At 40.5% G+C, this 27,672-nt stretch overlaps 1 protein-coding gene and 1 long non-coding RNA gene across 2 annotated transcripts; both read left to right on the top strand.

Annotated features, from left to right (window-relative positions):
• Nucleotides 1-3,131: 3,131 nt before the first annotated feature.
• LOC310795570 (uncharacterized protein) lies at nt 3,132-17,909 on the top strand. The gene is made up of 16 exons (XM_083657643.1): nt 3,132-3,432; nt 3,938-4,147; nt 5,831-5,945; nt 6,392-6,606; nt 6,712-6,843; nt 6,928-7,086; nt 7,223-7,362; nt 7,552-7,663; nt 8,102-8,131; nt 8,680-8,860; nt 9,957-10,046; nt 13,245-13,368; nt 13,579-13,641; nt 13,860-14,047; nt 15,889-16,000; nt 17,740-17,909. Exons 1-15 carry the CDS (start codon nt 3,190-3,192, stop codon nt 15,975-15,977), a joined length of 2,091 nt encoding a protein of 696 aa, XP_083513769.1. The 5' UTR covers nt 3,132-3,189; the 3' UTR covers nt 15,978-16,000; nt 17,740-17,909.
• Nucleotides 17,910-24,126: 6,217 nt separating this feature from the next.
• Nucleotides 24,127-27,268, top strand: LOC310795588. Its single transcript, XR_014553630.1, has 3 exons — nt 24,127-25,490; nt 25,580-25,690; nt 25,884-27,268. It is a non-coding gene; the product is annotated as an uncharacterized lncRNA (long non-coding RNA).
• Nucleotides 27,269-27,672: the final 404 nt, after the last annotated feature.

The following is a 27,672-nucleotide window of genomic DNA, read 5'->3' as shown; positions in this document are numbered from 1 at the left end:
ACGGTAATAGTGAAAGGCATGGAGCAGCACCAAACACTGCAGCACGGTCGAAAACTGTGTGCTTTCCCAATCAGCACCTGATTCCCCTCACCTGGGAGCATACCTATATGCACTTTTCTCTCCCATACCATGCTCCACCCAGTGTCCAATGTCAGGATTGCATGTACACACACACAGTCAGATCACAAACAGACAAAAGTAGAATTTGGCTCCAACAGTATGTATATGTATGTATGTATGTATGTATGTATGTATCTATCTATCTATCTATCTATCTATCTATCTATCTATCTATCTATCTATCTATCTATCTTATTATTATTTTATGTGTTCTATAATATAATATGATTTAATATAATTTTTCAACTTGTGACATACATTTGTGCCGTAAGGCATCTAGTCTGCCGGAAAGCTGTCAGAAGAAGAAGAAACTTCCCTTTGGCAATAGACGGACCAGTAGGTGGCAGTAATGCACAAAAAGCTGTTTGCCAAGCGCCATAAAACAATAGAAGAAGACACCCGATCTACTATGAATCACCTCATTGAATGGAAAGGAATTGCATTCAAATGCCCCCATCGAATGGAGAGGAGTTGTACAATCTCTACAACCCAGTTTAGCCGGGTTGCCGAGGTTACTGTGAAAAGCCCATGGAATGGTTCAGACTCGCCATTGGCTGTTCTCTCGAGCACCACGCCCACCCCTGCAGACACTACTACGCATGCGCGGTTCTACTAAGCACACCGCACACCTCTGCAGACACTACTACGCATGCGCAAAGCGCAGGTCATGCGGGTTGGATTCATTTTCCCATTCAATGCATTGCACTGGCGTATAAAACAGCTTTGTGGTCGCTAGCTGCCCGTCAGCTTAGCAAACTCAAGGTGAGTGGTTTTTACTAGCATGCTAATCCTAGAAGAACAAGCTAATGTCACATTAAACTCCAGGCGAGTGTGTTTACCTAGCTTCTGCTAGCCAGGCTAACCTTCTGCTTCCATCAACAGGCTACCGTCACTTTTAGAAACTAACGCTAATGTTATGTTAGATGATCAACTCCGGTTTATTTACCTTCTGCTGTGGTTAGCTCATGCTAGCGCTAGTAAAGGGATGACCAGGGATGACAGGCTTGCTTAGCTTTTAGAAGCAAAGCTAATGTTGTTTTCAGTGTTGCTTGGTGCTGTCACACTCACACACATGCGTTAACATTAATACACGTCTTAGCTTTTTAAAGGTAAGCTAATGTCACATGTGTGTTAATTGAAAGAGCCAAAACCTAGCTTTAAAAGGCTTCTGAAATAGCTTCAAGGCAGGGGACAGGAAAACCAATCAATTACAGATCACGGGGTTCTCACTATAATTCCATCCATAGGTAACATAATGTAAAATAACTACTCCTACATACATTAGGATGCAGTTAGGATCCCTGGTGAATGCATGTAAAAAAATAGATATATAATGGACATAATAAAAGGGAGCCGGCTCTGTCTGTTTGGTGTTTCTGTCTGTCCCGCTGGTGATTATGTCATCAGTCCCCGCTGGTGATGATGTCGTCATCAGTGATCTCATAATCAAAGTCCCAGGGGCAGACACTGAAATAAGTGGGAGTGGCACACGGGCTTAGAGATGTGACGTAGATGTTGTCTCTGTGTTTTATAGCGAGTCGGGGGGGGGGCGAGCACTCTAGAGGGGCTCACTACCCTTGTTAGGCTAACGGCCTAAACATGGTCGTCCGTCAGAGCCTCGCCCCGCCCTCCCCGTATGACGGCGGGTGGAGCCCCGTCCTACGGGGAGGGGGCGAATGTGACTCAGCGCTGACGAGAGTTGTGACTGGTCGTTGCCTTAGCTCATCGTCGTAAAGTCGCCTTTCAAAGCATGACGTTAGATTATAACGAACTAGTTGTGTGGCTTAGCCTTCCCAAATGTTGAGGGTCGTTTTTTAGAATTTAATACATAGAATTGGGAACGTTACATTCAATTTCATTCAGACTGCCTGGCAGACAATCTCCGCCATTTTCACACGGAGCTTCCACAGGAGGAGGGAGGGTGGAAGGAGGGAGGGCATAGTGGCGTCCGAGCATGTAGGGCTAGCTGGCGCCGCCAGGCGGCGAGACGGCTCCAATTCGAGGCGGACGGATGACCATGTTTAGGCCTTAAGGCTACCATTTGTTTTCTCAGAGGCAGAGGGATACAGTGCCGGCTCTAACTGTGGTATATTGGGAGTGAGTGGTACTGACTTTACTAGGTGCACATTATCAGATAATAATGGACACCCTGCAGCCAATCAGAATTGAGTATTCACCCAGACCATGGTATAAATATTTATATATATATGTATGCCCCCTTTAGGGCGATAACTACCACTTATGTTCATTTAGGTTTCCGATTGCTATATTACATGGAGTGTCTGGTGTGGGAGATTTGATCTGTCAAAAGCAGGGGAACAAAGGCTCGCTCCTGGCCAATCCTGACGCTTGACTGCTGCATAGGCGGGCACAGGGCGTGGTCTGCCTAAAACCGCGGTGCAATCCATAATTACGCCTCCAAGGCAGGGGACAGGAAAACCAGTCGATTACAGATCACGGCGTTCTCAAAGTGGACTCCAGAGATGCCAGGGGTCCTTGAGGGCCTTCCAGGCAGTCCCCAGCAAAAAGGGGGATACTTTATTGTGACGTCACCAAACGTTCCACAGTGCATGTGCTTAAAAGGGAATGCCATGAATGGATTGTGATTTCAAAATGTCTTCCATTAGCTTTAGTGTCATACAATAACATTCTTGCTGCCTTAGTTTGCACCCTTTGAACTCTTCTTACACTATCACAAAGAAATGAGGTATCCTCTTTGTCAGTAAAGCAGTACCAATAATGTTCTTAGGTAAGTGGCAAATGTGAGGAAACTAAGATAACTGGCTTCACCATAAATTGTTACATATTTTTGCCTTTGTAACCACATCTTGAACATCTCTTCGGGCTTTCTTCTAGTGGAGCCAAGAACCTTGATTTCTGTCTTCCTATATTAAGAACAAGCTTCAGGGATGCAAACTAGTAAAAATTTTATCCAAAAATTGAGCATTTAAGTGACTACATATCAAAATATGCAAAATTCTTACTTTTTCTTCCTCATTCACACAAGTTCTCTCACTTGCTCTCTCTAACACAATATTTTATATTTCTCATGTTATTTCTTGCAGAAAGATGGTTAAAGTAAAGAAAAAAATTTATGTCAAATGGAGAAGCTGTGTGGTGGACCAGGGGAGAACCATGAAGTCGGTAAGGAGGCACAACATCCTCCAGTCTCCTACCAGCTCTATGGAGGAGATAGGAGGATGTCCAGGCGGCGATCGAGCAGCACCAGCATCAATGGCTGAAGCCCCTCTAGAACCTGAGGGCGGTGCTCTTCCACCACCTTCCAAACTTCGTAAGCTCGAGGATGTGCAGGTAGGGATGTTAATGGTTTATCGACAATTGATTAATCGATCGTACATAATTAGATCATTCAAATATTATGTTAACAGATTAATCTACAATGTAGGCTATGTGCTAATTTCTAATTTTTATTTTCTTTGCTGAAATGATTTAACACCACGAGGGTGAAATTTAACTTTCACTGCTCATACAGAGGAAGAAGAAAGCCAAGCTAGCAGACAGAAAGTCCAGTGTGGGAGAATTACCCCGCAAAAGACAACAGTAATCATTGTAATACAATGTTGAAATATGTCACGTCCACAAGCACAATGACAGCTAACGCAGGAAGTTTAGTTGGTTGATCGACTTTTTGGGTCGGCCTAAAGACAGGTGTAAAACCCTGCATTTTGTACTTTCTATTTAGCATGTCAAAAGCGTTTTTTTTTTTTCAATCTAATGATTCATCGATTAATCAATTGTTAACATGACCATTTAATCGATTACGAGAATTGATCACAATTTGCATCCCTATCTGCAGGCATGGATTGAAATCCGGCCCAGTCTGCATGTGCCAGCTGTGGAGTCCCTCTGCCCACCCCTAAGTCCATGCTGCCACATATGTCAGTGTGCTTTAAAGGAAGAAATCTGGAAATGTGGTGATTGTGACAATCAGGCTGTACTCTGCACCCCCTGCACCATTAGAGAACACAGCAAATTCAACCTTGTGCATGAAATGGAGATGTGGGATGTAAGTATTTTCCATTTTCTACCACTATGTTACAAATTATAGAAGCTCAAATCTTCCAAGAAACCATTGTTTTGCAGAAAAGAGCAAAGGGGAAGGGGACTTTTTCTAAACTATCAAGCAATTAATCAATGACTCAATGCATGTTACTCAGCACGAGGTGTTCCATGGGGAATTATGCCTACCCCACACTACAGGATTTTCAAATCCTTGAAGATTATAAAAATATTGAGAGCCCACACACTACAGGACAGAGAGAGCCAATTTTTTAACATTTCAATCTTGGGACACACACACAATCGCGTCTGTTCAAACGCAACCCCACACACTAGAAGATTATGCCGAAGATTCACCTTGGAAGCAGGGCTCGACGTTAACTTTTAAAATGCCTATTCAGTGTGCGCACCGGGTGTAGTAGTAGTAATAATGATAATAATAATAATAATAATAATACATTTGTGTCATTTCGTTTTCTAAACAAATCTTATTTTTTGTTTTTATAATGCATTTGCACTGAAAGGATTTGTTTAACTAATATTTGCGCGGACAGCCGCGTCCATTCGGGGTGTGGGCCTACTGTGCACGGCCAGGCGAAAACCGTCTGCACAGGTGCCTTGTGTGGAGGGGCGCGTCTGCTGATTTGACTCACTTTTCCGTGCGGACACTCGCCGATGCGGGAAGCATGAGACCTAAGCGCTTGTTGTAGGCTACATGCTTTGCAGTATAGCATTAGTTTTCCGTCCCGTTCAAAGACGCACGGGTATTTCACCTCGATGACAATTTCCTCGTTCTTTGTTTCTGTGCGGGGCTGCGGGCGAACGCGGACCAGATTATTTTGCGAAAAACTAATGGAAACGCAGCTACTACTGGCTCTCTGCTCAAGATGCAATCGCCTGTCGGGTTGTAAATATCTAACATGTTAGATATGCCCGATTCACAATCGGGAAGAGGCAGTCTTCCCGATTGTGAATCTTTGAACCCCACACACTACAGGATCATTTGGGAAGATTATCTGCCCGACGCGCATCAAATCGGGAGCACCCCCGAGAAAATCGGGAGGGGGGAATCTTGGCCATAATCTTGCAAATTATCCTGTAGTGTGGGGTAGGCATTAGTGTCAAAATGAGTGTCAAGTTCCTCCCTGAGCAGCAGGTGTCAGTTATCTAGGCTGATTACTGCATTCAAGCTCAGTCTTGCTGTGACTCAGTGGGCGTGACCCCACAGTGACTTCTGCCTCTGTGACATCACATGCATACCCTCTATAGAGACAGTCCGCATGTCTGGGAACGCCCACAAAATGTTAAACGGCTGGTGCGCGAGTGGGGTAAAACCGCCAATATATCTCATGGGCTGACTCACCAAAAGACGGTGCTGTGGCTCTAAACTACATGTTTGGGGGTTCTAGAGCAGAACACAAGACGTCTGCTCAGATGTGCGTTTACTTCGGTGGTTAAATCCCCGATCGTGTCTGCCTGGGCTGGGCTATCAGCTAAATTATAACTTTGCTGAATGGATAGAACGGGGGAATTTACCCCACCCTGACCACGCCCCCAGCAAGGCTGAACCAGCTAACCCAGCGTCTATTGTGGGCGTTCCTAGAGCCTGTATGGGCGTTCCCAAACATGCAGACTGTCTCTATTGAAGTAAATATTAACATGTCAGCTCTTTATGGTATATTTACTATAGGGTAACGCATACGTGAAGAGGGTGCCAAATGGCTTCAGGTGGGATTGGAAAAGGCATGATGGACACACCTGCATGACATCCTACAAACGACAGCTGCATGTATTTGATCAGAAAGGTATTCCGTTTTGGTGTTCCATGGCAGAACCTATTCAGAATACTGCAAATGTGTGTTTTAAAAAAAGGTGTTCTGATCAGTGTTTAAAACTACAACTTAAAGCATACGTTTAGAACTCTGGACCACTATTTGATACTAAGCTATGCTGTGGAAGCAGAGACATGCAGGGTCTAGTTTATGTAAGGAACATGTATTTTCATAGAAAATACACAGTTATTGGCTGTTCTTTGTCAATATTCCATATAATACCAGATTTTCTGGACAAAAGTGCTTGATTCTATGATTTCTACAGTGTGAACAATGTTTATATTTTGTATACAGCAAGATACAGTATGTAGCATCACAGAGCATCATAATGTGCAGTCGGAACAATTAATCTAACACACTAATTATAAAAACACAGCCCCCTGAAAGATTAATCATTTGTAAAATCCTTTTTGTTGCAGCAAGAATGCATGTTGTTGTTTGCACATTCTGTATGTGCGAATCAGAACATGCAACTCCTATCCGTTTGGGGTTGTGGCCAGCTTCACCCAGACGCCCACAAACAGCCATATCCTTGAGTCTGATGAGACTAATTTTTTCTCTTCTCCAACTGGAATGTGGGGTCTCCATGAGGGGAATCATTTCAGCGATCCAGGAAGCCTTTCCTTCAACTCAGGTGGATCTTATGTTATGAATATGGAATTCCTTTTCTACCACATTAGCAGGGCTCACATTATTGGCATCTTATTAATCTTCAAATTCCTATTTTGTTGCGTTTTAGCTGCTTGAACTGTATAGCATTTTGGTGAAGGAATGCTATGAAGAGTTCAGGCACTGGCAGTTCCAGCAGATGGCCTGCTCTGTTTTGGCACCAAGACTGACTGATGGAGCCAGCTGTCCCATGTGTCCAAAGGTACAGTAATAATTGTTATGGCATGTCTGGATGTGCATTATTATTTCATGTGCGTATATTTAATCATTGCTTGTATTATATTAGGAAAATGGAACCCTCTGTGTGGCTGCCGACGCGCTGTTTGGACTTCCACGGAAAAAGTCGTCAGGGGAAAGTTTTGAGCCTCCAAAACATGAAGATAGATTTTTCCTCAATCAGAGTGAAGTGGACAGTTTTGTTGAACATGCAAACCCTCAACCAGAGGTAGGACTATAGTTTCATTTGAGAGAAGAATTCCACCTACATGTGATAGTTTTAAGAAAGCGATCTGCTTTGTTACTCATGTCAAATCAATGTAACATGCTTAGTGATGAAAGGATTCTGTCTTTTGCCCTCAAAGGGGGGGTGTCCTGGATTCCATGCTGGGAGTGCAATCCGGTCAAGAGTCAGGTTCAAAAAGCTGGATGAAACTGGCGTATTCGGGCTCACCTGCAGGCATGAGCATCCAGTCAAGTTTCTAAACTTGAAATCTGGAGAAAGGTATTTGATTTTTGCAAGAACTAATGCTAAATATATGCTTAAATACATCATTTATTTGATTTAAGTTAAGTTATCCTTTATTTATCCCCATGGGGAAATTCATCCTCTGCATTTGACCCATCCTCTACTAGGAACCTTCCTAGAACTAGGAGCAGTGTGAATCTAACTCTTTTTGCTTAATTTCTTCAGACTGTCAAATGCTGTCCTCTTGCTGAAGGAATTCAGTAGAGAGCAGGTGGAGCGCCAGCTGAAAATGGTTTTCATGTACGACATCGCGTGCAAACTCAAACCCCACCTACAGGTAACACTACATATTTAAGTTACGGTACTATTGCAGAGCAAATGTGAAAGGTTTTAAAATCATTGCATCTATATCTATCTATCTATATATCCATCTAATTTCTGCATCTCTGTCTGTCTCTATCTCTGTGTGTCTGTCTCGGTCTGTCTCTCTCCCTCTGTCTGTGTCTGTCTCTCTGTCTGCCTGCTTATCTGTAACTGACTGTCTGTCTGCCTCTGTCTGTCTGTGTCCTACTTCCGGATTTCCCCCTTGATTTGATGGAAGCAGGTAATAAAGCATTTTACCTGGAACCAAATGCAACCTTGTTTTTGTTACAGAGCTGGGGGATAAGTCAAAAATGTCTTTGCTGGGGTCAAGAGGGTGTGGGATCAGTCAATTGACTATGTGTAGTTATGAATTAAAGTTGTGTTTTCTTTACTTTTTCTGCCATTTCTTTAGCGCCACTATCCTGACCTGATGAACAACAAGGTCAGTGTTCCATTCTTATGGGCACAATCTTGCATGTCAGGTTAGGAACATTTTCTACCTGGATCAGAAAGTAGATGTTTGCTAGTTGAGCCTGATGCACAGTCTATTTTCCATAGACTGTGCTTTAATAAGTACAAAAAACTACCGCACTAGACTCGGGGTCCCCACGGGTCCTTAAAATCATTGAAATCTATGCCTTAAAAGTTTGTGGAAATAGACATTGAAGGTGCTTGAATTTAGGGTAGCATTGTGTCTCCACAGTACTTTTTTTTTGCTGTATTGCATAAGAGAAGGTAAGAGACCACAGCACAGTTGAGAAGTGTTCACACATTCAAGCCTCTCTCTTTTTAATTGTCTGTGAGCCTGCTAGTTCTCATCATAATTTCTTCATAGTTGTAACAGTAATTAACCTTGATCCATGTCTCTAACTATGCCGTGTTGGCTCCCTGAAATTTCCTGATCATGATCGGGCAAGTCGTTGAGGAGGACATGAATACACCAACTAAGCATGATTAATATTTTACAGATGTTTTATGTCGTGTTTACAGTTCCAGTTCAACACTCGATTCCACAAGGGAACAGGACTGGCTGATGGGGAGCAGAGTGAGCGCTTGTGGTCCTACCTGCGAAAATTTGGAAAAATCACAAAGGAGATGACCCCATCTCATCGCACAGACCTCCTTACAGATGCTCTCCTGCACTACTCTGCCAAAGTGCAACAGAAGCAAAGTGAGTTGTTTGTGTGTGTGTGTGTGTGTGTGTGTGTGTGTGTGTGTGTGTGTGTGTGTGTGTGTGTGTGTGTGTGTGTGATACACACTATAATTGCTTTGGACGGCTGGACTTTACAAAATAGGAATCTGCATATTAAAGCCTCGGGTGGGGTTGGTATTTTGTTAAGGATGAGTTACTTCAGTATTTCAAGGTTAACATTGTTGATAAGGCAGTAGATGATATTTTTGCTTTAAGATTTGAACACCGAGTTTCACAATATTTTTTTGTTACTTTTTCATGCTACCTATCACCCGAAGGCGCTGCACGGGGAAGGGACTTGGGGGATCGGTGTAAAGTGCCTGACCATTTCCTAAATTTAAAGCCAATGCTCAAAGGTACCCTACAGTTCAGCCCCCAGTTGATCTAAATAAAAGTAGGCGACCTAGAGTCTTCCCTGATAACTTTCTTTCATCAGAGTTGTGTTGCACTGTTTTACTAGAAATTATCAGACATATGGGTTGTTGGGATAATCAGGAGGATGTGGATCTCTGCTACAGTTCACTGTGCAGTGTTCTCTATGCAGAGATAGATAGACACTCTTCCACTAAGACTTCTGGCTTACCTACAAGTCTAGGACATCAACTAAAAGGTAAAGCTTTTTGGAACTGTGAATTAAATCCATTATGGGCTGATGTAAGAACTACTGAAAATAAATTTCTAAAATGCCGAAAAAATGCCTCAGGGATGCATTTATAAGCAGTGTCAACACATCTCTGAAAAAAAGACTACGTTTCTTTAAGCAGAGATTCAACAGGGGCCAAGCGATGCATTTGGAACAGCTTCAGTGTAAAAATCCAAAATAAGTTAAATTAACCGTTTGGGCCCTAGGAAAGCTGTCGGAATACTTATGGGGATTTGGATAATGAGACTGAAAGTGTCCCGAAGATATGGGAAAGTGAATTTGCCAATAATTTCCCCCCTTGCTCTCAAGTACCCCCTGTAGTAGCTCTACATATGCGTACCCCGCTTTGGGAACCACTGCTCTACATAGAAAAGTCAATAATCCAGCCTCTGTCTTTGGTTAAATCTTAGCACTGTATTTCTCTTTTTGTAGTAACAGGCATTCCTCAGCGACTTCTGAAGGCCGAGAAAATAAAGGAGGAGTCAAAGAAAGAGTTGACAAACCTCATGAAGTCTTTGCCAGGTATTTAAACTATGTCTTCATTTTGTGTTAATTATTGTCATGCAATTATTATCTTCACACTGTACTTCTATGGGTGTCTTTTTACATGGCAATTCATTTTTGGTTTGATATACTGTATACTCCTGTACTCCGTAACATGTTCTCTCATTTACATTATGTCATTTAGCAAATGCTTTTATCCAAAGCGACTTACAATATCACATTCTGCTATGCAACACCATCTACAACAGTTCCACTTTTGAAGCAATAAAGTAGCATTAGTAAGAGTAGCATTCGTTTTTCAGAGTTTTTTTCTTCAATTTTTTTGGGTGGGGGGGGGGGTAGATTAAGAGGGGTTAGTTACTTTACTTTTACTTTACTTTATTTATATTTGGCAGACGCCTTTATCCAAAGCGACATACAACCAGGTTAAAACAGTACAGCAATAACAAGAAAAAATTAATAAAAGTTTTAAACGAAAAAATGTATAAACGGCAATTAAATTAGAACATATTTACAGACAATAGACGTGCGGATGAGAAGAATAGGAGGATAGCAAGATAGAAGAGAGAAGAGATAAAAGTGCATAAGGATGAAAGTGCATAGGAGCTAGAGGGTTAACACAGTTGTAACACAGTTACAGTAAGCAGTGTTGGGCAGTTACTTTCAAAATGTAATAGACTACATATTACTAGTTACTTTCATTTGAAAGTAATAAGTTACTTTACAATATTACTTTCTGTGTAGAGTAACTTGTTACTTATTACACTACTTTTGCATTACTTTCACCAAAATAACAGCAGTAGCAGAATGACATCGCTGCCCCGGAACCATCCCGAAAAATAATTTCAACCGCCTTGAAGTCAGTGTAAACAATGCAAAATTCTAAATTTTATTCTTTTCCTTTGTTATTATCATCTATAGTGGTTTTTTGCATAAAAACACAGTTTGATTAGGAAATGATTGTATCTTTTTTTAAATATGTGCTTTGATTGAATCAAATGTAACTCAAATTGTAACTTGAGTTACTTGACAAAGTAACTGGTATAATACTACTGAAATCCTATAAGTAATAAGTTATATTACTGAGTTACTGCTAAAAGTAATATATTACATGTAATATGTTACTTTTGTAATGAGTTACCCCCAACACTGACAGTAAGTAATCCGATGGGACAAGGGATATTCTCTCTACTTGTATTTGGTTAGAAATCAACTTTCCCTGAGTGTTTCTTTTACTTACCCCTATAAAAAATGTTTTTGAGTTTCCTACAGTACTATGGGTGGGGGTTTGTTAACTCACTAACTTTTGCAATAGCGTGCTTGTTGAAACCTGTTTAGCCACGATGAAGTTACAGTTGCTTCCCTCAACATGCGCTAAGGGGACTTCTCTGTTTGAGCGAAAGGTGGGAGAGTCTTTTACTAGTACAGAGATGAATAGCTAATTGATGACCACTAGTAAAATAAGCTGTCATATAAACAAAGCCCTATAATATCAAGAAAGTGCCGTATACTGTATACTGTATATGCACCTACGGGCGAGTTGCGGTATTTACTGATGTGGCACTTTACTTCCCCAGGCAAGCCTATAGGCGTTGATTCCTGTATCAAATCTCCCATCAACAGTCCTGAAGATTATTGTGAATAAATATGTACATTTGCTCTAGATGCAGAAAAACCCTGGCTGTTGATACTGGCTCAGTATACATTATCCCGCTTAGAACACGGCCTACAACTAAATCATTCAATAATCTGACAAAAATAATTATTCAAATATTTTAATAGCGTTTTCAACACAAAGTGGTTTCATTCGTAATTGGCACACAAGACACCACAGCTGCAACTGGTTGGCCTAATTAGTAGGCTAGTGGTTGCTGACAAAAGGCTCTTATCAACTGATTAATACCAGGTGTGGCAGAGCAGCGGTCGGTCGTCGAGAAATAATGACCGGTGAATATTGTTGATTGACCAATCAGAATCGAGTATTCGAGAGAGCCGTGTTCTAATATGAATTAACTGCTTGCAAGGAGCACCTTCATAACCTCTTGAGTGTTCACTTACTCACTGACTAACAACATTTGGCATATTTAAAAGCACTGGATAACTAAATAATTCCAAATTCTGTTATATTTTCAGAACTAAGACAAATACTGTGATGATATTTTTGCTTTATCGACCCGTACTAGTATTAACACACTTTATCTAGAGTAAGACATAAGCCAGCTTATACCATGGTCTGGGTGAATACTCGATTCTGATTTGCTGTAGCGTGTCCATTATTTTGTTATAATGTAAACCTAGCTAAGTCCTGGCAAACGTCTGTTCACAATTCATATCCATGTGCCATGTCCTCAGCAGAGCCGTTTGAGCTCTATACCACCGTTCAGTGTTAATATGTCACTTTCATAAATTTAGAAGAAAAAAAAGGTCAAAGTAACCATTTGGGTTACCCTTGTGTGCTCAGTTGATCAAAATGACGGGCATTTACGGAGATCTGACGTTTACATTTGTCAGCTGACCGAAGCGCTCGAGCGCAACCATAACAACAACAAGGAAGCAGTCACCTGTCATAAACAAACGAAAATCTGAATTATCTTAGCCTAAAAGGCTGCATTCCACAGGATGCCGACTGCCCCTATGAACTTACTGATACTGTAGCCTATGAGCGATCAGCCACATGCTGCGGCCGTCTGAGTCTATTTCATCCTGTGAAAATCTTGAGCAGCCTAGGGGATTTTGTCTCCGGTTCTCAAAGTTATGACAACTAGATTTAGATTGCAAAATGCATGAAAATGAATGAATGGACTTGTTTTGTTTCTTTGGTTAGTGACTATGGTATAAGCGGGTTAATGCACTTGGAGGTGTCCATTATCAGAAATTAATGGACTGCGCCTCTGCATTGTCCATTAATTTCTGAGAATGGACACTTCATCGCGCATGAACCCTTACATATGATCTATTACCTTGAATACAGTTCTATGGAGATTAAACATGTTTAATATCAGAGCCCCCATACACCGTGCAGTCATTGATACAGTAGGTAGGAGAACTCCTTGCGTCTCAATCCTTGTCTCAGCATCCGTATCCTTTTTCCATGGTTTTTCATTTAAAGTTTGCCTTTTTTTTTTTTATCTAATAATTGAACCATTGACCTCTAACCACCACTGTTGGAGAAACACTAAGCTAATCTATGTTTTGTTTTTACATGCTATTTTCAAGGTACCACTGTTGAAGACATCAGGAGTTGGGGGAAGGATCTGGAGGCTTCTCTGAAGAAGCAAGAGGTTTCCTTTTCCTGGGAGGAGACTTATGTCGAAAATCTCTACCAGTTTCAGAGGGGACAGTAAGTCAATGCTTTATTGGGTTATATAAAAATGTAATGTAATTTTTTTTTTTTTTTTTATAACACATCAATGTTAACAACAACAATTTAGACTATTAAAAAAGTTTTTTCCGAAGACCCATTGCTTGAAGATTTTCTTGCCTCCTTGGTTTTGCAGTAAACCTATGCTATACCCCCCCCCACCCCTTTTTTACTTCTCTCTTTTCTTAGATGGCAACTTACAACATCTCAAGGAGGAGCTCAAGTTGTGGATTTGATCTCGAGAACGGAAAAGTAGGCGTCATAATGTCAAAACAAATTAAAGTAATCATTTTGCTGTGATTTTAGCAGCCAGGAATACCACTGCCCAGTTGGGTGTGGGGTAGATAGGTAGACAGGCATGGACATTTAAGAGTGTGCTATAAGAATGGCCTCTTGCATAAATGACTTCATGGAATCATTGTAACATGTCTTTCATATGTTGTGTCTGTGTGTGTGCGGGTGTGTATTAGGGCGCAGAGAAAGATCTGTGCTCTAGAAAAGAAGAACCACGTGGAGCAGAGGTGGTCGCTCACCTCCCCTCAGGCCCAGGCGTTCCTCTTTTCAGCAATGGAGAAGCGAGCCATGGAGGTGTTAGACAACATCTTTAACCTCAATGTGGAGCGCAAGTTCATGTGTGGCCTGGTCAGGAAATATGCAGGTGAGATGATTAGTTATTAGTAGAGCGGATTAGCAGAATAATTGTGCACTTTTTGAGAAAAGCATGTAATTCCTCACATAGTGAGTGAATACCACAAGGATTATTTTCAGATGTGGAGGGAAGTCTGATTTGACCTCAACTCCAAGATGGCCACCATTTTCTGGTGTAAAATGTACAAATCTGCTTATAACAATTGTACATTTTTTGAGAAAAGCACGAACTCTCTCACAAAGTGAATGAACACTAAGGTTTATTTTCAGATGTGGAAGGAAGTCAGATTTGACCTCAAATCCAAGTTGGCTGCCATTTCCCCAAGATTAATGTACAAATGTGCTTATAACAATTGTGCACTTCTTCAAAGAAGCATGACATTTCTCACATACTAAGTGACCATAAGGGTCAGTAAGATGGAGGGAAGTAAGATTTGACCAAAAAAAAACAAGATGGCTACCATTTTCCCAAATCTAATGTAAATTGGGAAAATGGCGTCCATCTGGGATTTGAGGTCAAATCTGACTTCCCTCCATATCTGTCAATAAACCTTATGGTATTCACTCACTATGTGGGACAGTTCATGCTTCTTTGAAGAAGTGCACACTTGCACATTTGTACATAAGACTTGGGGAAATGCCAGCCATCTTGGATTTGAGGTCAAATCTGACTTCCCTCCACATCAGAAAATAGTCCTTATGGTATTCCAAAAGTGCACAATTCTCTTATTTTTGGGTGCTAATCCGCTATACTATATGCTCTTGTGACACGGATAAATGCTCGGGGAAGGGGGGGGGGGGGGGGGGGGGGGGGGATAATGAAAAGAAAATAAATAGTTATACTACAGGGGCCACATTACAGAAACTCCCTATCTTATGTCTTAAGTTAGGATAGGACTAGTTTAAGGTAGGATTTTTTCTGATTTGGTATTACAGAAGCAAATCCTAACTAACTTTAGGAATCCTATCTTATCTTGCTAAATCCTATCTTATGTCTTGTTAGGAAATCCTAAATACTCATCCAGCATCGGTTATCAACTTTTCTGTCTGTTACCCTAGCAACCACTAGCAACAGACACCTCCTCCTTTCTCAACTCGCGGGGGAAGTAGGAGCGCTAGTAGGCTAACGATGTGTGTTGTTGTTCCTCCCCCCTTGGAAACTGTATGTACCGAGGAGCCAAATTGCTGATGGCTGTTGCTACCTCAGTTAAATTACGTGACATAGCAGGTTGAGATATTTTGGATATGTCGGCCACTTCAGTTTGAAAATCTCCCTTCGCAAAAAAAAGTGCAAGAGCCCCGTGTCGCCTAGTCGGTCTCTCCAACACAGGTCTCAGCTCCTCGGCTAGCTGCAGTATCATGTCATCTAACTAGATGTTCTAGAAATTAATGTACCAGTCCAGTCCACTAGCCCCCAATTAAGTTATATATGGCTTTGAGCCGCTCTTGTTTTATATCTTCTTATTATTAAAGCCTTACCACAGCAGTACAACAGACCCTTTTGCACAGATTTTTTACTTATTTCCCATACTCTGTTTTTGTAAATGTATCCCCTTTCATTTGCTTTTAATAGACACTATTATGTGTGGATCTATTTTTCTTATATACATCAAATGCACAACCTGTTAATCTGCAGATGTGTATTTTTCTTGTATGCAGGTATTTTTAATCTGTTCAAGTTAACCATGCTCTGACTTTTTTCTCTCTCAGGTTGAGGCTATTATGTTTTTAATAATACAACAAATTAGACAATATTTTTCCAGTTTTTTGTGTGGCTTTGGCTTTGAACCACCGACCGTAAATATGGATAGTGATTCTGGTAACATCCTGACCTTTGACCTTTGCCTCCAGATGTTTTTGGTGGGACTGACCGGCGGTATCGCCTCAGGGAAGAGCACAGTGTCTTCAATGCTGCGGGAGCTCGGATGCCCCATCATTGATGCTGATGTGGTGGCCAGGAAAGGTAGGCCACTCCCTCTCTCTCTGCTGGTCCTTTAGGCCATGCCCTCTCTCTCTGAGGGTCCTTTCCAGTGCAACCTCTTCCGGTTCACAGAATGAATATACTGTATAGAGATACTGTAGAGAATTAGTGTTGTCACGGTACCAATAATTCAGTAGTCGGTACCGGTACTAGTGAATTTCCACGGTACTCGGTACCAATTTCGGTACCACGGTAAAAAAAACAGACTGATATTTCTTCAACATATTCTCTTTTATTAAAGTATGCAACCATTTCCAATGAACAAATGGCATGTAGCCTTCAACTTTAAAACAAAACAATGTGCTTCTGCTTACTTCTTATATTCAACTCTGTATGGCAGTGAGGGCAGACAGTGCAACACCAGTGGCATGTAGCCCTCAAGTATTGTTTATTGAATTAAAAAAACAAAACGATACGCTCGGTACCATGCAAAAACAGGTACCGAAGTACCGAAAACAATGTAGTACTGACTAAAGGTGCTCTTATACTCGAGCAAAGCTCCGTGGGGTGGGGCCCTGCGAGTCTCCGTGCAGACCTCGCGCTGGGGCAGATGCCATTATACTCAGAAAGTGATCAGCATGTATTGTACAATGGTGAGAACAGCCCGTGAAAAGTCGCAATGAAACGCTATTATGTGCAGTACTGAGTGCGCTTTCACTCTCAAACGACCGCACATCAGCACATGAAGGAATCAAATCACCAAACTTGTTTTTACTGAAAGCCGTTTTACTTCTCAGCCCTGATAGCCTACTCTGTGCTGCTTTTAATCTCTCTCAATAATGCTCTCAACACAACACATTTACTTGGTGAAATTACTAAAAACGAACAGTTGCAAATCAAAGTTTATAGCCTACCACATGGGTCAAGAAATGTGGCGAAAACACAGCTCAGTGTTCAGGGTTCAGTGGCTTGAAAGCGGACATGTTTGGAGAGAAGCCGTGCGCTGCTCGCGCTGTTAGAAAAAAAATCAGGCACAAGGCGAGCGCCAGACGGAGCTAGCAAATAACCACGCCCAACAAATTTACGTCATTTGACGCGCCCGGCCCTCGCTCCACCCCCGCGCCCTTCATGGCAGGGTGAGCATAATTCAGCCTTTAGTACCGAAGTACCGAAAACCGTGACAACACTAATAGAGAATATATATAATATAGGGATAAAATAGGGATGTAACGATAACCGGTTTTAATGATAACCATGATAAAATTCCTTATGATACCGTACCGTTTCAAATTTTCATTATCGTTAAAACCGTGGTACCGTGATTACAGTGTGTTGAAAAACATGGTAAATACTGTCCATTATCAACCAAAGTTGGCAACCTTCTCCCAGATGCAAATGTGCAGCCTTGGAGAAATGATTTCAGTGAGTTTATCACTCCTTTTTGGGTCTGAGTTTTCAATATAAAACGTCGTAAAATGATTTCAGTGAGTCTCGATAATGACGATAACCGTGATAATTTTGGTCACGATAATCGTGATGTGAAATTTTCATACCGTTACATCTCTAGTGTGCAATACAACATAACAGCAAAAAGACATAGGACAATTGGGCAGTGTTAAAACTAGACATTAGGTGATTAAGAAGACAAGACAGTACAACAGTACAGCAGTTTACCTTGAGTTGGGAGGTTGGGTTTAGTTAGTGTGTAATTATGTGACATGTATGATGTCAAGTGGCATTTGTTAAGCACCAACTTCTCACTGCCTGTGCCTCGGTAACAGTGGTGGAGCCCCACAGTGCTGCCTACTGCCGCATCGTCGACCACTTCGGCCCAGAGATCCTGCTGGAGAGCGGGGAGATCGACAGGCAGAAGCTGGGGCAGCTCATCTTCGCCAGTGAGGAAAAGAGGAAGCTGCTGAACTCCATCACTCACCCAGAGATCCACAAAGCCATGCTCAAAGAGATCCTCCTCTACTTCCTCAGAGGTGAGGGAGGAATCAGGCTTACATGGCTCAGTTACAGGTTGACTTGGGGGGGATTAGCTCACTGTGAGGCAGCACTGGCCATCAGATTTGAGGCTGTTCTTCACAAAGCTTCCTAAGTAGGGATGGGGCCGATCCGATCCAATATCGATACCAACATAATTCACGGATCGGAATTGGATTGGAATTTTTGTTTTGTTGTTTTTTGCAATTCCAGCGCGGGGGCGCTGGCCGTAATTTGCCCATGTATAATGGTATCCTTCTTTGCCTTGTATATTTTCTTAATTTTGTCTGCTTTTTGCAAGGTATATTTAAAAAAAAAATCTTTTAATTGGCCAAATCTTTGCCTATGCTGTATATTCAAGAAGAATAACGGTATCGGAATAATATCGGTATCGGCAGATATCCAAATTCAGGTAGGGTGAATGGAGGTATTATGGGACATAGCGTATTATGGGACACTTAAGCTATAGAGGCTATATTTTCTTGCCTGATGAGTGAAAATAAAAACTTTTTTTTCTGAGCCCTACCTGTGAAACTACACAATCAAAATCGCATGCCCTCATTGGTGTGACATCACATATGTGGGCGGGGCAAGCTTCAAACAGGAGGTTGACCCTGCAGGGCATGAGGTGAGGAAAATGACATAAGCTTTAGCTAGTTTTCATCATAAGGTCATAAAATTCTCATAGCTAATATATTGCACAAACTTTTGATGGAACATGAATATGATGCATGTTTGCAACCAAAAACAAAACAAAAACAAAACAAAACAAAGTTTTATTTTTGGAATTAGGTTGTTTTCATTTTGTCCCATAATACGAAACACGGTTTCGTATTATGGGACAGTATGTTTTCATATTATGGGACAGTGCTAAAAGGCTTTGCTAATGAACAAAATTATCAACCTTGCAATAGAGAACCATTGTTTATTCTCTAGAATAGATTAGTGGTTACCAACAAATAGGCAGGCAAAAAAAAGCTGACCACTTCAATTGGTTAATATTAATAGACTCTGAATCATCCTAGCCCTAACCCCAACCCTAAACATAATCATCCCAGCCTGACCTTCAACTTAATCATCCTAACCTTAACCCCAACCCTCAACTTAATCATCCTAACCCTAACCCCAACCCTCAATTTAATCATCCTAACCCCAACCCTCAACTTCATCATCCTAACCCCAACCCTCAACTTCATCATCCTAACCCCAAACCTCAACTTAATCACCCCAGCCCCAACCCTCAACTTAAGCATCCTAACCCTAACCCCAACCACCAACATACTCATCCTAACCCTAACCCTCAACTTAATCATCCTAACCATAACCCCACCACTCAATTTAATCATCCTAAACCTAACCCCAACCATCAACATACTCATCCGAACCCTAACCCTCAACTTAATCATCCTAACCCAAACCCCACCCCTCAACTTAATCATTCTAACCCCAACCCTCAACTTAACCATCATAACCCAATGCCTCAACTTAATGATCCTAACCCTAACCCCACCCCCCAACTTAATCATCCTAACCCTAACCCCACCACCCAACTTAATCATCCTAACCCTAACCCCACCACCCAACTTAATCATCCTAACCCTAACCCTCAACTTAACCATCCTAACCATAACCCCACCCCTCAACTTAATCATTCTAACCCTAACCCTCAACTTAATCATCCTAACCCTAACCCCACCCCTCAACTTAATCATCCTAAACCTAACCTACTGTTAACTCAACAACTAAGGGGGTTGTTGTGACAGTGAGGGCAGGCCGATTGTTGTTTGAATTGTTTACAGAGTTTTAAACATTAAATAAAACAGTTTAAATGAACATGGAGTGTTAATTTATAAAGATGAATAGGAAAAGTAAGATGTGCATGTCAGATTATATCAAAGTATGAATTAAATTGTGTAGTAAATGCTTACACTAGCCTAAATTCATCATAAGGCATCTGTCCCATAATACGAAACATTTTGTCCCATAATACGAAACGTTACAGAAAAAAGGGATTTTGGGTCAGTTCACACAAAAGAGGATGCCACGCCTCCTTGGAATATAATGTAACCTTCATTCCACCTCAGAAGGTTAGGTAACATCTTGACTATTACAGAAATGTATCATGTGTTGGGCTATTTTTTTTAATTGATGGCAAAAAAGCTTCCACAAGGCGAAAAGTCAAAAAGTGTCCCATAATACCTCCATTCACCCTATATATAGTGCATAGTGTATAGTGCATAGTGTATATATAGTGCATAGTGTGTATATATAGCGCATAGTGTATATATAGTGCATAGTGTATATATAGTGCATAGTGTATATATATAGCGCATAGTGTATATATAGTGCATAGTGTATATATAGTGCATAGTGTATATATAGTGCATAGTGTGTATATATAGCGCATAGTGTATATATAGTGCATAGTGTATATATAGTGCATAGTGTGTGTATATATAGTGCATAGTGTATATATAGTGCATATATAGTGCATAGTGTATATATAGTGCATAGTGTGTATATATAGCGCATAGTGTATATATAGTGCATAGTGTATATATAGTACATAGTGTATATATAAAGTGCATAGTGTATATATAGTGCATAGTGTATATAGTGCATAGTGTATATATAGTGTATAATATATATAGTGCATAGTGTATATATAGTGCATAGTGTATATATAGTGCATAGTGTATATATAGTGCATAGTGTATATAGTGCATAGTGTATATATAGTGTATAATATATATAGTGCATAGTGTATATATAGTGCATAGTGTATATATAGTGCATAGTGTATATATAGTGCATAGTGTATATATACACACACACACACACACACACACACTCTCTCACTCTCACACACACACACACACACACACACACACACAGCACACACACTCACTCACACAATTCACATTCTTATTATATAAGATTCATAAATTATAGCGATGCGAGTCAAACTATTTGAGCAACTGCAAAACACAAATGAGATTGTTTGCATACTGTATATATAGTGCATAGTGTATAGTGCATAGTGTATATATAGTGCATAGTGTGTATATATAGCGCATAGTGTATATATAGTGCATAGTGTATATATAGTGCATAGTGTGTATATAGTGCATAGTGTGTATATATAGCGCATACTGTATATATACTGCATAGTGTATAGTGCATAGTGTATATATAGTGCATAGTGTATATATATAGCGCATAGTGTATATATAGTGCATAGTGTATATATAGTGCATAGTGTATATATAGTGCATAGTGTGTATATATAGCGCATAGTGTATATATAGTGCATAGTGTATATATAGTGCATAGTGTGTGTATATATAGTGCATAGTGTATATATAGTGCATATATAGTGCATAGTGTATATATAGTGCATAGTGTGTATATATAGCGCATAGTGTATATATAGTGCATAGTGTATCTATAGTACATAGTGTATATATAAAGTGCATAGTGTATATATAGTGCATAGTGTATATAGTGCATAGTGTATATATAGTGTATAATATATATAGTGCATAGTGTATATATAGTGCATAGTGTATATATAGTGCATAGTGTATATATAGTGCATAGTGTATATAGTGCATAGTGTATATATAGTGTATAATATATATAGTGCATAGTGTATATATAGTGCATAGTGTATATATAGTGCATAGTGTATATATACACACACACACACACACACACACACTCTCTCACTCTCACACACACACACACACACACACAGCACACACACTCACTCACACAATTCACATTCTTATTATATAAGATTCATAAATTATAGCGATGCGAGTCAAACTATTTGAGCAACTGCAAAACACAAATGAGATTGTTTGCATACTGTATATATAGTGCATAGTGTATAGTGCATAGTGTATATATAGTGCATAGTGTGTATATATAGCGCATAGTGTATATATAGTGCATAGTGTATATATAGTGCATAGTGTGTATATAGTGCATAGTGTGTATATATAGCGCATACTGTATATATAGTGCATAGTGTATAGTGCATAGTGTATATATAGTGCATAGTGTAAATATATAGCGCATAGTGTATATATAGTGCATAGTGTATATATATTGCATAGTGTATATATAGTGCATAGTGTGTATATATAGCGCATAGTGTATATATAGTGCATAGTGTATATATAGTGCATAGTGTGTGTATATATAGTGCATAGTGTATATATAGTGCATATATAGTGCATAGTGTATATATAGTGCATAGTGTGTATATATAGCACATAGTGTATATATAGTGCATAGTGTATATATAGTACATAGTGTATATATAAAGTGCATAGTATATATATAGTGCATAGTGTATATAGTGCATAGTGTATATATAGTGTATAATATATATAGTGCATAGTGTATATATAGTGCATAGTGTATATATAGCGCATAGTGTATATATAGTGCATAGTGTATATATAGTGCATAGTGTATATATAGTGTATAATATATATAGTGCATAGTGTATATATAGTGCATAGTGTATATATAGTGCATCGTGTATATATAGTGCATAGTGTTTATATAGTGCATAGTGTATATATAGTGCATAGTCTATATATAGTGCATAGTGTATATATAGTGCATAGTGTATATATAGTGCATAGTGTATATATAGTGCATTGTGCCCCTTTCCCGGTGCTTCTCACATGTGTCCGGACACCCTATTAGCCCGACTAAACTCTCATACAGTGGAAGTGGGAGTTTCCTGTGGTGAAAGGGTGGTGCCATTCTGTGTCATATTGTTATATCATTGGTCACATGCTGACATTATCAGTGTGCCAGCATCTATTTCCTTGTTTCTTTGCTGTCCTGAACTCGTAGACTCATAAATGCATCATGACAGAGACACTTTTCCTGTAGATTTTGATGTTACCGGTATGTGAAAACATGTATATTGTGAATTTTCATTTTTGTATCGTTTTCTCTCTTCTCAGTTTGGGTGAGTTACAGTACATCTCAGATGGAGATTATTACCAGTCCACTGCATGCTGTACTTTCAAAGGTCCAGGCTTAAATCATGCAGAGTATACCATAATGGCGCGTTTGAATAAACAATTAATGATGGAATACAACAGCACAAGAGGTAATTGGACAGGATTCACAGCCTTTGCAGTGGGCGAGGCAAGCAATTGGAATAGTGATCCTTATGATGCATCGGGCAGAAAATTTCAAAAATCCATCATGTGCAGCGCACCCAAAAGGGACGCATTTGGAGGTAAGTGTAAAAATATTTTTTCTTGAGTTTGTGCTAAATGAAATGTTCAAAGCAAAGACGTAACTGGTTAGGGCTGTTGCTGGCTATATGGTCAGAGGACGACAGGGTTGGTGAACAGAGATGAGTTCACCAGAAGACACATTTACCCACTGGTAAGTTTTTTTTATATTTTATTTAAAATTTTTAGAGAACATTATACGAACAAGACAAACAGGCTCAGACACAGGAAAAGAAAGGAAAGAAAAAAGAAGGAAAAAACCATACATCAACATTGCAACGTGGTGCTATCAGCCCCATAAGGTGCTTATATGTTTGTAAAAAGTCATGTGCATGGGATCCCACGCAAGGGGTCCATGAGATACCATCTGTCACCCCTAACTTCAGTCACTGGTCATTCTTAACCTCGTCGAAGAGGTTAACAGGAGGGATGCAGCCATGCAGGTCACCAGAAGACAACTTTACCCACTGGTAGGTTTACTGAAGGATTTAGATGTGAAGACGCACAAGGAACCTTCAGTAACATATAGACGGTTTTATTTCGTTTCGAACTTCGGATTCTCACATATGCTGAAGCCTGCCCTAGCAGCGCTGCACTGGATGCCTCTCTTCTTTTCTTTAAAAAAGACCTTTAGAACCACCCATGATGCCCCTGAAGGCATCCTGGCACACCTTGGCCGGTGATTGGCGCAGCCACCCATGTGACATAGAAACGACCTGCGCCAACCGGACAAGGAACGTCACTCCAGCCCGCTGACGTGCACACATTGCTCCTCTCTGAGACCTTACCTAGCATTATGCTAGCCGTTAGCTTTGAGTTAGCCGAAAGTCTGTCTTAACTGCTCCTCTTCAAAGAACAGCGGACAGAAAGTCCGTGGCCACGCCTTAGTAAGTCGTGGCCACACCTTAGTAAGGCGTGGCCATGCATTACTAAGTCGTGGCCATGCATTAGTAAGTCATGGCCACGACTTAATTATCTCGTTCCCACTCTCATGTATCTCCTGGCCATGAGATACTAACGCATGGCCATGCAATAATAACAATATCTTGATGTCACCAGGCATACATCATCATCATCATCATGTGAGAATCCAAAGTTTGAAACGAAGTAAAACGTTAGGGTTCTCTTACAACCCAGGTTTTATGAGTGAGAACGAGGATTCTCACAATTCCAACCTTGCTGCCCTTGCTTCGCTCGGAGCGGGCTGGATGCGTTATGGAGTGACTGACATTCCTTGTCTGCTTGGCAGAGGTCGTGTCTATGTCACGTGGGTGGCTGCGCCAATCACCGGCCAAGGTGTGCCAGGATGCCTTCAGGGGCATCATGGGTGGTTCTAAAGTAATTTTTTAAAGAAAAAAAGAGGCATCCAGTTCAGCGCTCCTATGGCAGGCTTCAGCATAATGTGAGAATCCTTGTTCTCTCTCGTAGAACCTGGGTTGTAGGACAACCCTAAAGTTTCAACTCAACAACATGAATATTCAACATTTCCCCCAGGCCCAGGTTACTTCCTGTTGCAGCGTTTGCTAGTACAATAACTGACAGGAAATAAGCTAGATTCCAATCTGTTCCCTAGCAACACAGTTCCATTAAAACCGTCTACTGCAGATGTGGCCTAACTGGTCACAACCAGGTCACTCTATTATTGTGTTGGCCTTTTGGGAAGCCTTTTCAAAGTATAATCATCAGTGATGTCAGAAGAGCAAGTGAGCCTGCACAGCAGTCGAGCTGCAGGGCGGGCTCGGCCGTGGCATTGACATAATCAGTGATATCATAAGAGCAATTGTGATGTCATCAGTGATGCGAAGTTGTGACATCATCAGTGATCATCAGTGATGTCATAAGAGCATGTGAGCCCGCACAGCGGGCTAGCTGCAGGGCGGGCTAACGTGCATAGCGGCCGAGCTGTGTACAGTATGCGAGCTGCAGGGTGGGTAGCGAGCCTAGGAATGGACCTAGTAATATAAACCTTAACTTGTTTCTTTCAGATGACTTAACAGCCAAGCCCAATGTCAAGCTGAATTCAGTCAAGTCGCATCATGGTAGACACCCCTCCATGCTTGTGTGCAGTGCGTATGGCTTTTACCCAAAACCAATCAGAGTGACATGGTTGAAGGACGGACAGGAAGTGACCTCAGACGTCCGTTTCTCTGAAGTGTGGGCTGATGGGGATTTCTACTACCAGATTCACTCCTACCTGGAGTACACCATCACTCCAGGAGAGAACATCGCCTGCATGGTAGAACACTACAGCCTCTCTGAACCACTGCTTCAAGTCTGGGGTGGGTTCAGTGTGTTGATGTATGTGTATGTAGGGTCAGCAAACTGTCAGTATGATGTTTATGAAAGCTTATTTTTCTCATTATTTTAGACGCTGACACTTCCCTTCCTGCATCAGAGAGGAATCAAATCATTGTGGGAGGGTTTGGTCTGCTACTTGGTTTTGTCTTTGTGAGCGCTGGATTGATCTACAACAAGAAAGGTAAAGACTTCATTTAAAACATATAAATTTAATATAATATAGTAATAATATAATATAATATAATATAATATTATATTATATTATATTATATTATATTATACAAATACAGTATAGATTGATCAAAGGTGGGACCTTAAGTAAAAGTGTTACATTTACACCTGCAATAATAGCCGTCTTACCCTGATTTCAACAGGACGGGTGTTGATTCCTGTGAGAAACCTCCCTGCAGCTGGAAGGACAGAGCAAACTGAACTGGTGCTTAGTGTCCCTGGTGATGATGTGATTATGACACCATAGCATAGCACAGACTCAGGGTGCTGTTGAGTCTGTCAATCTGCTGGCTATATGACCCTGAGTTTTACAGCGTTAAAGACCAGGTGAAAAGGCCCATCTGTGAGGGACACACTATGAAGGTACATTTCTCTATAACTGCGGTGGTTCCATGGAATGTCTGTATGTAGGCACTTTTTTAAATCACATTTGCAGTTTAGCTTTGGTGAAAACATTCTGTTTAAATGTAGACAATGTGCTGTTTGTTTTGGTGCAGTCTGACATGCATGCTGATCACTAATGCAGGGCTTTCTCAGAGGAACTGGTACTTCATTCTTAAACACATTTTCTCATGCACATGTTTTGACAAAATGGTGATTTATTGGGGGGGAGGCTGACTAAATTAGTTTTTTGTTATCATATTCTCTGATGTGATTGTATGAATCTGAATTTATAAATTACATTAGAAGTTGTAAATGTAGTGTTGATTAGGTGGAGGATCCTTCTTGATTGGGAGACTCGCCCACTGACCCACACACGGTGGATTGCAGATGCTGTGGCTTTATTAAATGAGAAAAGATTAGCAACACCTTGCGTGAGTCGACAGCTCATAAGACCTGGCAACCTTTTCTTGACCGGGTTGTTCTCAAAGGGAAGCCCCCTTCTCCCAATCATATGTACCAGTCTGACTCAATGCCCCCCCCCCAAACTCCTGTCAACTCCTCCAGACTGGGACTGACTTTGTGTCATGATATCTCTAATGTTTCTTTTGTTTGATCTGTTTTGTTTGAAGTGTTTTTGTTTTGTTTTTTGGAGACTCTGTTAGTTATTTTTCCGTATTGTGTGCTTAATGTATGGATAGTTTTTTATGTCATTGTTTAAGAAAAAATACCTTGAAATCCATAAAATAAAACGTAAAAACTAAGAAGTTGTAAATGAGGTCACTGGTGTCTATAGACTAGACTGCTAACTTTATTTCTAAGGCCTGGAATAGAAGGCAAGCACAGCTCTTTAAGTAGGTTTAGGTGGTGGTTTTCATGCTGCACAACTTCACTGTATGTATTTTGGGTGTTTTTGTTGGTTTTACATTTGATCATTGTTTGTTTAACCCATTGATACCTGATGCAGCATTTGTGTGTGTATCCCTTTAAGACGCGGTTCGCGGTCTTAAAGGGATACACACACAAATGAGGGATATACACACAAATGCTGCATCAGGTATCAATGGGTTAAATGATGAACAGTAAAAGTGTCCTGTAAGCGCATCTGGGCTGGGCTTCATTGGAAGTATGACACTTAAATAAAGAAAATCAATCAATCAATCAATCAATCAATCATATATATATTGTGTGTGTGTGTGTGTGTGTGTGTGTGTGTGTGTGTGTGTGTGTGTGTGCGCGTGCGCGTGCATGTGTGTTATTAGAAATGTAGAGGTCAGATAAGCTGATCAATTTTGGATGATTTTTTTCAGTCTAGATAACTCTTCAAAAATAAACAAAACTCAAATCCTTTTTGTGACTTTTTACTTTTCATAGTCATAAGACAATGGTAAACAAAGAGACAAATTGTTTACAGAAGAGTTTAGAAGAATATGCTACATAAAAATATATATATATATATGAATGACATTTTTCCTTATAACCATCATAGTTCTTTACTGAATAATTTCGCTTGTCTTGTCTGAAAGACCAAAATGCTGTATATGAACCCAT

Source organism: Poromitra crassiceps (genome assembly GCF_964638095.1).
Source record: "Poromitra crassiceps genome assembly, chromosome: 21".
NCBI lineage: Eukaryota > Metazoa > Chordata > Actinopteri > Beryciformes > Melamphaidae > Poromitra > Poromitra crassiceps.
This window is presented reverse-complemented; position numbering and strand designations above follow the sequence as displayed.

Excerpts from the sequence above, each read along its gene's own strand:
- LOC310795570 (XM_083657643.1), top strand. The coding sequence starts at position 3,190 with ATGGTTAAAGTAAAGAAAAAAATTTATGTCAAATGGAGAAGCTGTGTG. Across the intron at positions 5,946-6,391 it reads GCATGTATTTGATCAGAAAG|CAAGAATGCATGTTGTTGTT; the intron begins GTATTCCGTTTT and ends TTTTTGTTGCAG. Across the intron at positions 10,047-13,244 it reads CCTCATGAAGTCTTTGCCAG|GTACCACTGTTGAAGACATC; the intron begins GTATTTAAACTA and ends GCTATTTTCAAG.